Raw genomic sequence first — 16,691 nt, forward strand, 5'->3', positions numbered from 1 at the left:
TATTTGCTCTGTCAATATTTAGGAGAAAGTTATAGCACACCAAGATAGATAGATAGATGCCTACATTGGAAATGGAGGCATAGAAATTTAAAATTTTGGTCTGATTTCAAATATATGATGTTTGATGAATACTTAATAGATTATGAGAACATGAATTAAAATTCTTTACATTTTATGAACTTCAAATGGTGTATTGGCCATTAAAATACAGACCTACATTAACCCAAGGAAATCCTTATATAAAAGTAACAGGATGCCTGTTTGTTTCTAGCTAAGGGTCTCGCTAACCGCTAGTTAAAAGGTTCGCCTATTTTTGTTGAAGAAGCTTTGATGTACAGAGAAATTGACGGTTTAAAGCCGGCTTGTAGTATACGTAAAGTTATAGACGAAAAAGGCATTTACTATTTGGCTGACTAAAAAATTTGGTTAATCGCCCAATCAAAAAGTTTTATATTATACAAAATAGAAAATAGAAACCCAAACTTCCCATCGCCAATTATATTTCAACAAGGATGATAACTTCTAATGACATCTTGTGAACAATTTATTATTCTAATACATCGAGGCCTTGTGGATAATAGAAAGAAAGTATTTTAAGAATATTGTAATAGAAAATTATAATTTTCAGCATCAATGTTAAGCTGCTGTTTTTTTACCTGCTTCATAAAAAATATTTCTACTTTAGCAACGGCTTTACTTCTACTTTTTTTGCGGCTTTTTGGTTCCAGTTTCAAAGAAAAGCTCCGGCTTTGGTTCCGGGAGTCAGAGCCGCAACTGGATTCATAAGGCTTCGGCTCCACATTAACTATTTTCATATTTATATTATCTCATATGCCACTCAACAATTCCTATGTTTTATAGAGTAGCCCAACTCCAACAAAAAGATTAGAACACATCTAATAGCTCATCCTTTCCATACCATACTTCCATTTTCTTTAGGGTTTATGAATATGCAAAGACATGACCTCAAACACAACACACACACTCACACACACACTTCTAATCACATATCATTACTCACACAAAATAAGGGTGTGTCAACTTTTCACAATATAAGAACTTAGGATGTAGACTTTGAATGATATGAAAGTTTAAATGACTTTAAGTAAATGAAAAATCCAATGAAAAAAAAACAATTTTAATACCTTCCACTAAATAAGTGAATTTTAGAAATAGATAATATAAATTTCCCAAATAATACATTAACTCTAGAAAATGATTTTTTAGGCTTCTGTTGGTTATGTTCGGCTTGTTTTAAACCATTCACTTAAAAAAAAACTTTCTAACGAAAGCTTTTAATTTTTTCCCGTAGGATCTTTCCAACCCTTGAACTTAATTTTGGGTGGTTTTAGGCAAGTTATGGCCACCTCCCTCCCACTCCGAATACAGAGCCCCGTTTTGCAACCGCAACCGCTATGTAAGAATTAAGCCTTAATATTGTAGAATAATCTACCTAATTATTCCTCTATATATAACTAGTGGCTGCGCTCCTAGCATCTAGGGGCTCTATATTCGAAGGGCTAAATAAGGGCAGAAAAATAGCTTAAAGCCATACCCAGAGTTATTTATAAAAATAGAATAGCCTAAAACCATCTCAGGGCCTATACAAAGCTTCGCTCTAAAAGAGAACCATATCGGTTAAGTGGTTAGCGAGATCCTTCGCTACAAACAAAAAGCTTATTACTTTATATTATAGGATAATCTAAGGACCCGTCAAAACTTTAAACACATACTTACATAAAATAAGCTAATTCCAGGGAAGTAGAGGAAATTTGAGTATAAATTATACAAGTACCCAAAGCGTTTTATTAACACAGCTCGTTTTTATTCAATGAATTTACAACTTTGGGAACTTAAATTTCAATGGTTGATTCTAACTAAAAGTCTCCAAATTTTTCTAACTATAATTTCAGAAGGGGTAATTCTGTTTATCATAATTGGTGGTGTGCAGAAATTTATCGTCTCTTGTCTTATCCGTTAATATCCCTGGCTAATACACTCTCCCTAAAACACTGTAAATGAAAGTAAAAAGATGTGATAATCAGTCAACTTATGATGTATGGATTTAGCCACCAAAACTTGCAAAGTAGGCATGTAAAAAAAGGAAATAATTTTTCTCGTATTAATTCGAATCCGGTGGATAGGAACCGGTTTTAATCTTATAATTGTACATTCTATATCCGCGGAAATCTGTTTATAATACGATGCGAGAAATAACTATTAAGGTATTTTGACTTGAACTAAATATCATGCATTTCTTAAATTATTTCAACTTATTTAGAATCATAAAGCCTTTTTTTTATTATTTATAAATACTTTATGGATTAAAATAGTGCAAAATTTAATGCATTTCATAAACACAGAAAAAAAACTTTAATATGTTAACAATCATAAAACAATTTTACTTATTTCTAACCATTTTATGGATTACTAGCGGATTCGCCCCTAGCCTCTAGGGGCTTTGCCCCAAGAGGTTTAATCAAACCAATTTTTCGTATTTTAGATTTAAAAGAAAAGTTTTTTTAAAAATTTCTTTGAGGGGGGAAATTTTTTTTTTTTTTTTGGGGGGGGGGTAGTCGACCCCACTATTTAAATTTTAGTTTTAAAAAGAAAAAAAAATTGGGGGGGGGTGTTTTTCATTTTTGAGGGGGGTTGGGGGTGTCCCACCCCCCAAGAAAATAGCTTAAAACCATCACAGGACCAGTAGGTATAATCCCTGAAAAGTAGAGCCCAATCGGTTCAGCGGTTACTGAGATCTTAAGCTTCAGACGGACAGACAGACGGACAGACGGACAGACAGACATCGTTCTACTTTGTATTATAGATAATAGATACTAATAGCTTAAATTTACCCTTGAAATTGGCCAAACATTTTGTTTTACATATTCATATACTTGATGTGTTGTCAGTTTCATTTGATATCAGGTCACTGGTCAGCGACGATGGTGCTTTTAGTATATCAATGACCTTGGAACCGCATTTTCATAGCGAAGCTTCGTTATTATTCGAAATTCTTTGAAATATCCTCTTTCTGCTTGTTCTTCTGATAGAAACGGTATGAGGGAAACGCGAATTTCTCGACTGATATTGAGGATGAACGACATATTTTTTAATGAAGATTCCATGTGTAAATGAGCATCCAATAATAGTTTACTTGATACGTCAGTTTGTAGGTCATGCTTTGTGGGTTTCTTGTTTATCCATTTTTCCAACTATGTTGTTTTTGTGCTTCGGTTATTATGGATGTTATTATTCTTGTTTTTGTCTAGCCGCCTAAATCGTGTACATAAAATCTGAGAAAACTTTAAATTTATTCATAAATTTATATACAACATTATTGGAGATCAGAATTTAAAATCTAAATTTAGGAGCTTTAAGAAATTGTTTTTTTTTAAATACAAACCTTACCTTTAAAGAAAAACAAAGTAGAATTTAAATCAAAGAGCATCATAAATTATTTTAATTTCTTCCTCATACTGGTTAAACACAGTTATATTTGTCATTTAAATAAACTAATAAGATAGATGTATTGGCTTAACGAAAATTTGTCTAGTAATAACAATAAAACCGTGTTCAATAATTAAAGAACAGCTGAAATTTTTATTAATAAATACAATTTTAAATAGAATTTAAATATTTCTTTAATAATTAAAATAATCCAATGAACAAGTTGGAAACTAGTTTTTGCATAGGTACTCCGTCGGAAGCACCAACATATCCTTGTAATAGAGTAGCTGTGCTACCAATAATTGTTGCTTAATAATTTTCTAAAACAAATAGGAAAAAATGATCTTCTAAATTTTCCGAATCAATTAATAAATGTCTGATTTATAAATGATGATGCTTAGTGAAACTAAAGAATCAAGGCTAATGACAACGATTTAGTTTCACAGGGAGAAGGAAGTAGCATTGAATTAAAGCATTGAGTAGATTAAAGGTCTTGTATAAAAGATAAGACAATATGGATGATAAACGGGCAAAAATCCCAAAATTACCCCTTTTGTTGATTTAAACTATTGTTTTAAAAGTTGGGATTCTACTAGTTTGGAACCAACCAATCAAATCCATTAAAGGTTTCCAAGTATTTAAATAAGGAGTAAGACGATGTGTTTTAAAATTTGGGTACCAGTATAAATTACAATCTAATTTCTATCCCTCTCTGGGTTGATGGATAAACTGTTTTATTTGTAGTATATTTTTTCTTTCTTTTGAAGTTAAGTGTGGTACATCCATTCTTTTTGCAATACTTTAATGAATCAATACTGTCATATATAAAATCAATAAGAAATCATTAAACGTAAAATCCAAGGTTAAGTGTAAAACTATTTACGTTATATCATCAAAACAATTTAATGCTTTAATTTCAAAATAAAAAAGCATCGCATCGTATTTAAGTCACCTTTCCGCGGTTATTGAAATAAAAATATATTATGAACACCAGTTTTGTTAGTCACAGGGTTGCCATATGCCCGGGCTATCAAAACTGCTATTTATCTTATGATTTTGATTTTTATGTTTGCAGAAAATTGCCTGTTAAACGATGCCATACATGACTTTTCAGTATTGCTGAGAACCGGTTCTAACCCAGCGGATAAAAATCAGTTTCGAAGCCATACTAGAAAATGAATAAAGCATTTTAGCACAAAAATATTAAGAGAAAACTATATGTATTATTTAAAACACAATACCACTAGAATATCTTATCTGATATCTTATATTTAAAATGATAATAATTTTATGATATGCATTTTATTACATACATTATTATGTTATTATATGTATAAAATTTTAAGTTTTATGCTATTATTACAAAAATTATATATAAAAAGATATGTTTTAAAATAATTATTATGCATTTTTTACAATAGAATTTTAAAGTAAGGGGATTTTTATGGTTAAAAAAAACAACTACAAAGGGGCGTAAATCGAATCGTATTATAGACAGATTTTCGCGGATATCTAAATGAAAAATTATAAGATTACAAAAGTTTTGCTTTCTCCGAGATAAATTAGAATTATTCTTGTATTATTTTTATTTTACTGTTCGTGGAATATTGACGAAAATAGAATACAATATATTATTTTTCAGTATGGCTCAGAACCGGTTCTAATCCACAGGATTTGAATCGGTTTCGTAGCAATACTAAAAAATTTTTTTTTTATCATTTTGATTCTACAGTGAAAGGTCTATGGTGGAATCTATAATGCTGATTTATAGTTCCGCCATTCGTTGTAAAAGGCGTATTCTATTGTAGGGTGGTATTTTTGTCTCTCATGTGTGACATGACAACGTTATACAACATACACTAAAATATCTTCCTTAATGTGTGGCTGTCTTTTTACACAAAAGTATGGACTTTTTAATTAGTGGATTTTTGGTGATTCAAAGAATGTATATCAAAGATAAGAAAAAAACATTTAACAGAAGAAAAAGAAGCCTATACATTCGCAGGGACGGCCAAGCTTTTTATTTTGAGGGGGGTAAAATGATGGGCTTCAAATGTTTGAGGGGGTAATCTAATTTTTTATTAATTTTGAGGGGGGAGGGAATACATAGACGTCCAAGGGGGGGGGTAAAGTAGGGATCCCCCCCCCCCATTTAAATTCCCCTACCTTGGGGGTGCCGTAGGCACCCCCCAACCATTTAGGAGGTGGTATTTACCCCCCTCAAACAATTTTTGGGGGGTAAATAGCTGATCTAAAATGTTAAACAAAGCAAAAAAACTACCACCTTCCCCCCATTTAATTTAAGGTTATTTTAAAATGAAGGGTGCTCAACAACATATTTTGTGTACCGTTGTTTTACCAACTTACCTATTCATCAGGCCTATAATATAGTTTTGCTAGTAAATATTGCCCTTATTGTAAGGACGTACCAACACCTTTCAGATGTATAGTGAAGCAGCATGATTTGTTAACATTAATGCTTTGTAATTGTAACTGCATTAATTAAAACTTTTAACAGCATTGATTTTAACTTTATCTGAATGTCAAATTTGACAAAAAAAAGTTATAAACAAATCAAAAATAACAACAATAAAGTACTACAGATCGAAAATAAGTTTTTTTCTTCTGTAGGGAAGCTGCTCTATAAGTGTTCTTATCTATCTTTACATCTGTCGGTATTGTTGACATGCCCCGACTTTTACTATACTTCACTTCCCTTAATCTTTTTCTCTTCCTCTATTCTTTTCCTTTTGGCAATATTCAAAAGAAACAAAATAGTTTACCGGTGAAAAATTAATTGGTGTTTTCTTTACGAGCTCTAACAATAAAGTCTTGAGCTACCTACTTTCTTTGTCTTTTCTTTTCTTGTTTTCTTTATAATTCTTTCTATTTTGTTTCTTCTTATGTTAAGCTTTCAATTTCCAACAGCTTCGCTATGTCATTGGAACGTAATAGTCCTTGATCTAAAGTTCAATGAATTTTTTTGCAAATTAAGAATAGCAAATGTCGGACCCCGACAGTTGCTTCCAAGGCTTAAAAAATGTTATCTAAAATCATCTTTTTGCTTTTGTGGAGCTAATTAATTAGCATGCAACTTTGAATAGGATAAAAAAAAACATATTCAAGATTGGTGTACAAATTCACGGTCACAACTTTTTTCATCAAAGCTAGTCAATTTTAATATTAACAGAGAGGTTTTTATTTACCAAAATCTTACTTTTAATTTGATCTGCATTCCTTTCTTGCGAGCACCATATAATGAACTTCCAAAGCGTTTTTTTTTCAAAAGGAAATACACTTAGCTTATAGAGAAGCTTCGCCGCTACCATACCAATTACTAAATATGATAAATTAGGAAATGAACTAACCATTATAATTACAGTTTATTCTTTTTAAAGAAAAACATAATTTACAAGAAAGTTATAAACGATTATTTTTTAATTTGAATAATTGCGTTTAATCAATCATTAAGTTTTCTATTTTAATTTCAAACAAAAACTAAAATTATTACATTCTTAAATACGTTTCTTAGCCGCTTCGCTAAAAGTATTAGATTCCCTTACTAACGATTTTGGTGCAATAACTAGACTACAATAACTAATAAATGTATAAGTATAGATGTATGATCCAGACATCCCTGCTAGCAGATTGCTTTCTGTTCTTTTGTAAAGGTTCAGCTGTGTTTAAATTTCCGATGCTATTAGCTGATGTCAAAGACGCAACGCTAAATCAAGATAGGGACCAACCCCGTGGGTACAGCTAGATATAGCTCGTTCCCCCTCTATTTTTACAATGAATAACCCTTTTAAACGTGTTTTTTTCCTCACGGTTGGAACTGGTTTACATCCAGCCAAAAAGAACAGGATTTGGACGGAAAATGCGCAAAGTGTATAGTCACAATGGACCCTTTGCGCATTTCCTATTTGGAGAAGTGATATTTGACGCAATAATTATCTTTTTATCCCTGTTGCAAAAAACTTATATTTAGAAAGTACATCAATTTGGAAGCATATATTTATTTGCAAGCTAAAATAAATTATTTTACCACTAGAAAGATAAATGTTGGATCTGTAAATTGTTGAAAATACTGGATCAAGCATATTTTACAAAGACATTTTTATTTGTAATAACTTTGAAAGCCAAACCTTTATTCCTAAATTATTTCTTAAGGAGCAAATAATATATAGTCCAAGTCTTATTTTTGTACAGATAGCCCATAGCACACGAAAACGCGCAAAATAGGTACGAGCGTTTTCTATAGCCACGTAAACTATCTTTATTTCTAATACTATTGGCTTCTCCTCTAGCATTTAACATCACATTAGGACTTTTTTTTGAAGGGGTATGGATAAAGCGAAGAAATAGCCTAAACAATCCAAAGACTTAAATTTAAAACTAATAAATATTTAGCCTTATACCATCTTACTTGAAGCATCCCTTAAAAAGAGACTTTAATTAGTTATTATGTTACTGAGATCTTAACAGACATACGAAAAAACTTACTTCTGTATATGATAGGATATCTTTATATTTCCGACTTAAACCAAAATACTTTTGAAAGTTAATGGTTTGTAAATATTTTGAAGCTCTCCTTATCACCGGTGTCCTGGATAGGAAACAGGTTTTTTTTGAGTTACGTATGACAAGACCTATATTTCTATGACCGGGCGTGTATGACGGTTCAGCACATAACTTTCATTAAATCACAGCTGATCATTTTTATGATTTTTTTTGAAAATTACTTTTTTACCTATATTTTCATAGTTATTCCCCCCAAAAAACACAATTTTCTCACATTTCCAGCTTAGTTATTCTAAATTCATGCAAAAAAGTATAATAGATGATAGCTATAAGAAGATCAATAACCTCAATTGACTATTCTAAGATTTGTAGGTAAAACATAGATCCTGGATGTGATAAAAGGATCCTCTGAGGTTCCACCAAAAAAGGTTAAACAAATCAGAATCAGCAATGATTTTGTACAATGTACAAAGTAAATCACTTCTAGATACCAAGCATATAGAGGACTGGTAAAATTATTTCATTACTGAAACCAGGGAAACTTGACAATTAGGGTTCTAGCTATTGCCCTGTCTCACTTCTTTATCCTGCCTCCATGATTTGTCCCTCCCTGAATGACGCTGTTAAACTTGCAGACCAACATTATGGCTTTTACACAGGCAGGTTCACCACCACTGCCTTACAGAGTATTAATCAACAGCCTAGTAAACAATAAGAAACCAGTTATCAGAACAGTGCCAGTTGCCATTTATTTTTTTGATAGTGTAAACAATGAAGTTTTACTGCATAATATTAATGCACCAGACTTGAATGAGTACATGTAATGTTTTTATGTGAATACCTTAGAGGTAGACAACAAGTTGTTGTTATCAGAGGATCTAAATATGCATACAAATCTGCCAAACAGGCTGACCTACAAGGAGGGGTCCTCTACCATGTACTTTTCGAACTGTAAATTTCATACATGCCAACACCTCACTCTAATTACATCTAGTTTCCTGTGCTGACAACTCCAACAGCATAGGTCCCCTTATTTATCCTTTGTCAAGGACATAAAAGCTTACTTAGCAGTTCTTAATGATTGGTTAAAAAGTCAGAACCCATTCATTTCTCCAGCCAAATCATCTACAATAGTCTTAACCACCTTTTCGAATGAAGCAGGCACTGTTGTCATTGTTGAAACAGTACCATAAGTCAGACATCCTAAGTTCTTAGGTGTTACATGTGATCTTTTCTAAATCGACCATCTTGTTAAGGAGCCTAGAAACAAACTAAACCCTAAAAACAAAATGCTTTAAGCTCTTTCCACCAGAGGGAAAGAAAAGTAAGTCATAGTAAATACATACAAAGCAATTTACAAGTGTCTGATATTCTACGGCAGTTCCATATTTAGTTATGCCAGCTGGGACAGCCTACTGTTTGTTGGAAAAGCTGCTCTGAGAACAGCTATCTATTGTCACATCATGAACCAGGAAACATTCGTTACCAGCAATATTTTACCATGAACTGCATTAGATCCAAATGCATTACCCAGAACAGCTAAAACTAACCTGTCCCAATACTTAAAGGCAAGAGTAAACAAGAATCTGGTGTAGTTTGTGTCTGACAATGGCAAGAATTTCACACAACCACCATCATTTCAACTGCAAACACAACCCATCAAAACCTTTAAAATCAGCCACAATACTGAACTGACTATTTCCAATGATGATGAGCAGGAACAAACAATAACACAGGAACTATTTAGACATCAAGTCAGCAAGGAATCAATACTGAGCATGATAACTTGTCAATATTACAAGGAAAACTTTATACAGATTGCTGATTCTGAAACTGTTTTTAACCTATTTTTTAATCATATATCAAAAATATACTATGACACCAGTAGAAACAGACTGCAGAGCCCAAATTTGAATTAAGTCCCCAATAAACTTTTTTGGGGGGATTTAAAAATTATTTTTATATGTTGCTGTGATCATTTTCACGGAAGCAAAAGCAACTTTTAGTTTAGGGTTAAATTGTTTCTTACAGAACAATTTTATATGATTCAGTTTATATCAATACAATAATAAAAAAACTCTACTCTGTTCGATGGAAATAATTTTTTTTCTAAAACAATCAATTTCAGTAAAAAATTTAACATAATACAATAAAACACATTTGCTAAAGTTAAACCAATAAGATTTCTCGTTTCATTTCAATTTTTTATGATTTCCGAAAGAGTGTTTTCACAAAGTGACTTATTTACAATGTAGTTAAATAATTTTTATTTAATTAAAATGAAAAGAATGAAAACTATACACGTAAAAGATACATAATTTTTAAAAATATTTAAAAAAAATAAGTTTGAATAATCTTATTTTATATCATATTTGTATATGTGTCAAAAATAATTTTGTTGTATTGCATAAACATTTGTTGACATCTTGTCATGTTGACATCAAATTTAACCCTTTACAGCCAACTTTTATGTGTTTAAAATAGGTGAACGAACACAAACAAGTTAATGTTAATTCATTGGTATATTGTAAAGATTTAACTTTTTAGTGAATTTTTATAGTAAAATCATAAGGCCTAATTTTACTCTATACCAGATTACAATATTTATGAAGCAAAACACTCTAAAAGCTACGAATTTTACCCAAATAGAAAAAAGACCTTTTGCTTTGATCAAAATGACTACGGCAACAGTAAAAATTAATATTTAAATCCCCCCTAAAAAGTTTATTGGGGACTTAATTCAAATTTAGGCTCTGCAGTCTGATTTTACTGGTGTCATAGTATATTTTTTATATACGTTTTAAAAATAGGTTAAAAACAGTTGAAGCATGTTAGTTTACACTTCATTGGTGGAACCTCAGAGGGACATCTTATTACAGCCAGGAACTATGCCATAAGAATTCATGAGGCATGCATGAGGGACTTAAAAAGTGAGTATTTTTTTGTGTTGACTACCAAAACAAACTTAAGTTTTGTTTAACTGTTTAGACATTAATTCAAATAACAACTTCAAATAACTCTTACCCAACTTCTAGACTACAAATCTTAGATTAGTTAAATGATTCTGAAAGATCTTGTTATTGATGATAATATAATCTTTGGTTCAGCTGTCATCTATTATACTTTTCTTTGAATAAATTTAGATTAACTAAGCTGTAAATATGAAAACATTGTGTTTTTTTTTTGAGAAAAACTATGAAAATCTGGGTAAAAAAGTAATTTTCAAAAAAATCCACAAAAATGATCAGCTGTGATTTAATGAAAGTTATGTGCTGAACCGTCATACACGCCCGGTCATAGAAATATAGGTCTTGTCATACGTAACTCAAAAAAAACCTGTTTCCTATCCAGGACACCAGTGTTATCACTTTGCTTAGATCATTTGTGTCTTAAGAGAATAAACAAGGATGATAATCTTAAAAGAAATGCTACAAAGTTACATATAAAAGCCTGCTAAAAGTATTTCACTTAAAATTACCTTATAAGCATTTGCAGTCTTTCTTTCATCTTTCTTTTTTTTACATCACAATATTCATTAACTCATTTTCTTTATTTTCAAATAAAAACTTTTAAAAATATATGTATAACTGTTTTTTAAAAATCTTTTAACTTTATTTAAAAACTCGTTTTTTTGTTAATTTGTTTAATTTCTATATAAATTGTGATGCACAGGAAAACTATTTGGAGAATAGTTATTTCTCGCATCGTATTATAAACGGCTTTCCGCGGATATAGAATGTACATTTCTATATTCGTAGAAAACTGGATATAATACGATGCTAGACATAGTTTTTTTCGTATGGATGAGAACCGGTTCCTATCCACCGGATTCGAATGAATACGAGAATAGTTATTTCTTGCATCGTATTATAAACGGCTTTCCGCGGATATAGAATGTACAATTATGAGATTAAAACTATTTTTTTTAGCCCCGAGGTGACGAAGTCACCGGCTAAAAAAACTAGTTTTAATCTTATGATTGTACATTTCTATATTCGTAGAAAGCTGGATATAATACGATGCTAGACATAGTTTTTTCGTATGGATGAGAACCGGTTCCTATCCACCGGATTCGAATAAATACGAGAAAATTGTTTACCAAATTTAATAACAATGTAAGGAGTATGTAATGTTTTCCATTGTTAAACAATTTTTTTGGTAATTTAATTTCTCCTTAAACAATTATGTAAATAAATGAATTAGAGTGTTTTAGGAGAGATAATTTACTGCAACTTTAATCTAACTTTGGATTTTAGTTCATATTTCGGATTTACTAATACAGTTTAATTTATGTCTAACTATGTTTTCTGTTTAAATGTTATAACTATGAACGTTTTGCCGGTAGCAGTCTATAAATAAATCAACAAAAATTAATTCATTTTCGAAATATATGTAGTATATTATATTAGTGGTCATGGCTGACACAACGAAAGTCTTGTGACAACTGGGAAATAAATAACTTTTCTAGAACACATTTATCTATTCGTGTATCTAACTGTAAACATAGTTTGCATTGTTCTGTAAGGCATGAAATTCTAACATTAATTTTCTTTCAATTTACAAAACTATTCTGGAATATATATCTAGCATAAATTTCTCTTTTAATGCTACTGCAAATTTATCAGTTGTTGGTTTATCTCTAATTTGCAGTATTTTAAGTGATAAGACAAATAAACGTAGATAAAAATGTTGGTGGAAAAGTTTGGACACTTCTAGTTTTTATGTCCAATGTCTCCTCCATTCCTGTACATGTACGGACATACGTACAACCTAATTATCAATTAGCTTAACTAGAAAAAAACAAAGTTTAACTTTGCTGCCGCTAAAAATTTTGAACCCAATCAGTAACTTTTTAAACATTTCTTTTCTTCAGAGTTAGTTGCGCCTCTACTCCATATTCAAAGTATGATAGTAGACCTCTTGGGGGTGTTTTGAAGACGGGTATCTTTAAATTATCTTTAATTTGATCAATTTTCTAAGTATATTTTTAAAAGTGATGGACTTAAATAAAAACTATAGGCCCAGCAGTTAACAAAATTATAATGGTCAGATTTTATGTCCTAAAAATTCTAAAAGTATAGGTGCAAGAAATTAGTTCATTAATTTCTTACTTTTCATTATATATGCTGCAAGAAAATTATTGTTTTGCTATTAATGGAAACTATTGATCTTTTTTCTTTCTAGCTAACTAATTATAAAAGTTTTTGTGCCAATCAAGTGACAGCTAGCAACTAAACTATTGATCAGTAACAAGGTTCTGAAAACTTTTTTGTTCTTATATAACAATATATAGTTTATTTTCCGCTTTCTTTTTCAAGAGTGCTGGGAAAGGTGATCCTACCACTTACTCTTAAGATTTAGGGGTGATTATTTGAAGGGGGAAACGTTCTTGTGACCCTTAGGAAGCTACACTGTAAAGTAGAACCAAAACTGTCATGAAAATTGATTTAATTAATTTCAGGTTGTTATGGAATTGATGTTGAAAGCGAAGCAACCACCAAAGTGGACACAGGTACGAATCCTTGCTTATAAAAAGATTTGAAAACGATTATGTCATTTGGCGAAGTTTTTTTTTATTATTAAGTAGATTTTCTTTTTTCTACATTTAACAGTATCTTAATTTATGGTTAGAACTTTTGTTATAAATAACAACAAAAAATAAGCAAATAAACTATACACTATTTACGTCCACAATTGAAAAAGCATTAGAATTTAAAATATTTATTTTTCTTAATTTTTTATTGATATGCATACAACCATCCCAGTATCAGTAGGAATATTTCCTAAAAGACTGGGCTGTTCTGCGGTTAACAAGATCCAAAGCTTTTGACAGACAGAAAGACATCATACTACTTTGTATTATGTGTATATATTATTAAATGCTTTGTGAAGTTCAAATTTACAAATCATATTTGTGTGATTAAATACTTTTAAGTAGGTTTAATGTGTCATAACGACAGGAAGTGTTTTTTCTTTTAATTTGTGCTATCTCTCGTCTTTTTCTTGTTCCATTTAAATTTGCACAATTTCTGAAAATTGTAGTCACCTTTATTTGCACTTCCGCTGAATAATGCAAATCTTTAGAGTTATAGGATAAATTTATTTACAAAAAATTATGAAACTTTTGAAATAAAAGTTTATAACTTTAGGTATTTGATGTAATATGATTTTACCTATATTTAAAAGTAACCGGATGTCTATGAGTTTGTTGGTACCTAAGGATCTCGTTAACTTTTGAAGAAGCTAGTAAAAGTAGCTGACTCAGATTATGACGTGAAAAAAATAACCAATGAGAGGCCAGTATACACTGTAATTGACCAATGGTAAAATTTATAGTGGCCTCTTATTGGTTGGTTATAGGGGATTCAATTCCCCTTCACCAAAAGTGCTCCTAGAGACCTCTCTGGGGCGTATGACTTATTTTCATTTTGTTGAACAATGAAAAGAAATTTTTGCCATTAAATGTCAAATAAGCAATAAACAAGGATGCAATTAAACATAAAGATAAAGACAAAACTTCATTTATTAATAATAGAGTAGCTCAGATACTAAAAATTAATTAGCTTACCTATGTATTTATTCATAAATTTTCTAAATACATTATTAAATATTATTATACCTTCAACAATATGATCCTATTGTCTAATTTTCTATTCCCATAAAACATTATATGTCACTAACTTTCATAATTACACTGTAAAAAATAATTCTTGTATCAAAAAGTTTTAAACTTTGTATTAACTTTTTATTCTAAGCAAAAAACTATTTTTGGATTCTTTATTTAAAATTAACAAGATATCTAACTGTCTGTAGCTTAAAATCTCACTCATCGCTGGAAAGATTTCCATAATAATGAAGTGTTTCATAGCTCAAGTTTAGGTCTCCTCCAAAAAATTAGCTTTTTCTTCTCAAAACTGAACTAGAAGGTGAAGGGTTTACTTACCCTCTCCGCTTCCCTTTTTTATCCCAAGTGCCTCTAGATGCCTCTAGGTGCGTAATAACAATATAATGGAATATGATAAGATTTTATTTTATAGCTACTTAAAAGTTAGTTTGTTCACACTTAATTTTCAAGGATCCACTCCGAGGGCCAGTTGGCTCCGAAAAGTACTTACACTTGTCAATAGGTTTTTTTAATTTTTTAAACCGGCAATTTAGTTTTAACAAATTCTGCTTTGAATGATTTAAAGAAATAAAACAATAAGGTTTTATATTTTTAAGTCTCTAATTTTTAATTTCCTCATTTTAGTGTACATATATTTTTATAAGCCAAGATAAAAATCTAAATATAAATCAATAATCCCCACTTATAGATTTAGAATAATGTTCCACTTATAGTAAAGATTCAAGACAGTCAATCTTCAGCTATTTTTTTTTCAATGGATTTTAAAAAATATAAAATATTTTTAAATAAATTTGAATTTGTCAGAAACTTTTTCAGTCAAAAAACAAATTTTTACAGTGTGTAAATGTAATGAACGTAGAATTGCATCCATACGGGATTTTATACAATAACCATTGCAGATTGGTTAGGTTTGGTCAAAGTATCTTCCCCGTGCGGGAGCAAGGATCTTGGCGAGCATCCTTTATAGAAGTAATATTAATAGAACCCTATTCATATATGTTTTTTTTTATTTTAGATGAAGTATTGAGTGAGAAGATTGAAACTTCTGTAAAGGAACATGAACAGGTAACAATTATAGAAGAGCTGCAAATTTAATTTTGAATCAGATTTTATGTGTTAAAAAAATCACTATAACTGTAGAGTCCTTGACAAACAAAAATGTGCAAAACAAACAAAAGATATTTTAATGTTACTTGGCAAGTGTTGACAAAATAATAAAATTAAATTATCTATCCTATTATATGAAGTAGTAAGCGTTTTTTGTCTGTCCCGAAAGATCTCGCTAACCGCTGAACCGATATTGTTCTCTTTTACAGTAAAGCTTTTCACAGGTCCTGGGAATGTTCAAAACTATTTTTGGGGAGGGTGTCTTCACCCCCTCCCCCCCAAAAATATTTGTTTACTCTTTTGAAACTCAAATTTAAAATGGGATGAGATCGACTTTCTCCCTCCTACCTTAAGTGCCCCTAGAAGCTTCTAGGGGCGTAGCCGCTAGTATAGATATAAACTAACATAGCAATAGTTAATGTTATTACTATCATAATTATAAAATTATGATTATGTTCAAACATTAAAAACATTTTCAAATATCAAATGTTTTATTTTGATCGTCATAGAATTGTTTTTGAAATAAACATAAAAAAAGATATCCAAGGTGTGGGATGGAGGGTTGAAAAGTTTACCCCCCTCAAACTTTGAAACCTTTCATTTTAACCTCAAATTTCAAAAATACATTTGATTAACGTCCTCAAACCTTTGCAACTCTCAATTTACCCCCCTCAAAAAAAAGATTGGACGCCATTGCTTTAAACGGACTGTTTTCAGCCATCGTTATTTTTCTGACTAGCTCTCTCCCCGTTCATGCAAGGATGGTTACATTATTATGTGTAGGACGGTGTTAACTAGTTAATTTATTACAGGATAGTATCCTTACAAAATATAGTAAAACATTATGGAGGAAATAGCAAATTTTGCTATTTATATATCTAGCCAAATTCAGGAATAATCTAACCAACAAGCGAAATAAATATAAAATAATAAAGGTCGTCAAGTGTTGGCCCACAACGACAGCTGAAATTGCGTGTTGGTTTCGTATTTT

At 30.8% G+C, this 16,691-nt stretch overlaps 1 protein-coding gene across 4 annotated transcripts in view; it reads left to right on the plus strand.

Moving 5' to 3' along the window:
• LOC145329745 (uncharacterized) overlaps positions 1 to 16,691 on the plus strand; it is a 68,417-nt gene that overhangs the window by 17,722 nt on the left and 34,004 nt on the right. For all 4 annotated transcript variants that reach the window (XM_080174119.1, XM_080174121.1, XM_080174122.1 and 1 more), the window contains exons 2-3: positions 13,430 to 13,480; positions 15,609 to 15,658. In XM_080174119.1, the coding sequence (XP_080030245.1) occupies positions 13,430 to 13,480; positions 15,609 to 15,658 (101 nt within the window). The remainder of the gene's footprint in view (positions 1 to 13,429; positions 13,481 to 15,608; positions 15,659 to 16,691) is intronic.

The sequence above is a fragment of the Acartia tonsa genome, chromosome 10 (genome assembly GCF_053477335.1).
Source record: "Acartia tonsa isolate MP-2025a chromosome 10, ASM5347733v1, whole genome shotgun sequence".
Classification (NCBI taxonomy): Eukaryota; Metazoa; Arthropoda; class Copepoda; order Calanoida; family Acartiidae; genus Acartia; species Acartia tonsa.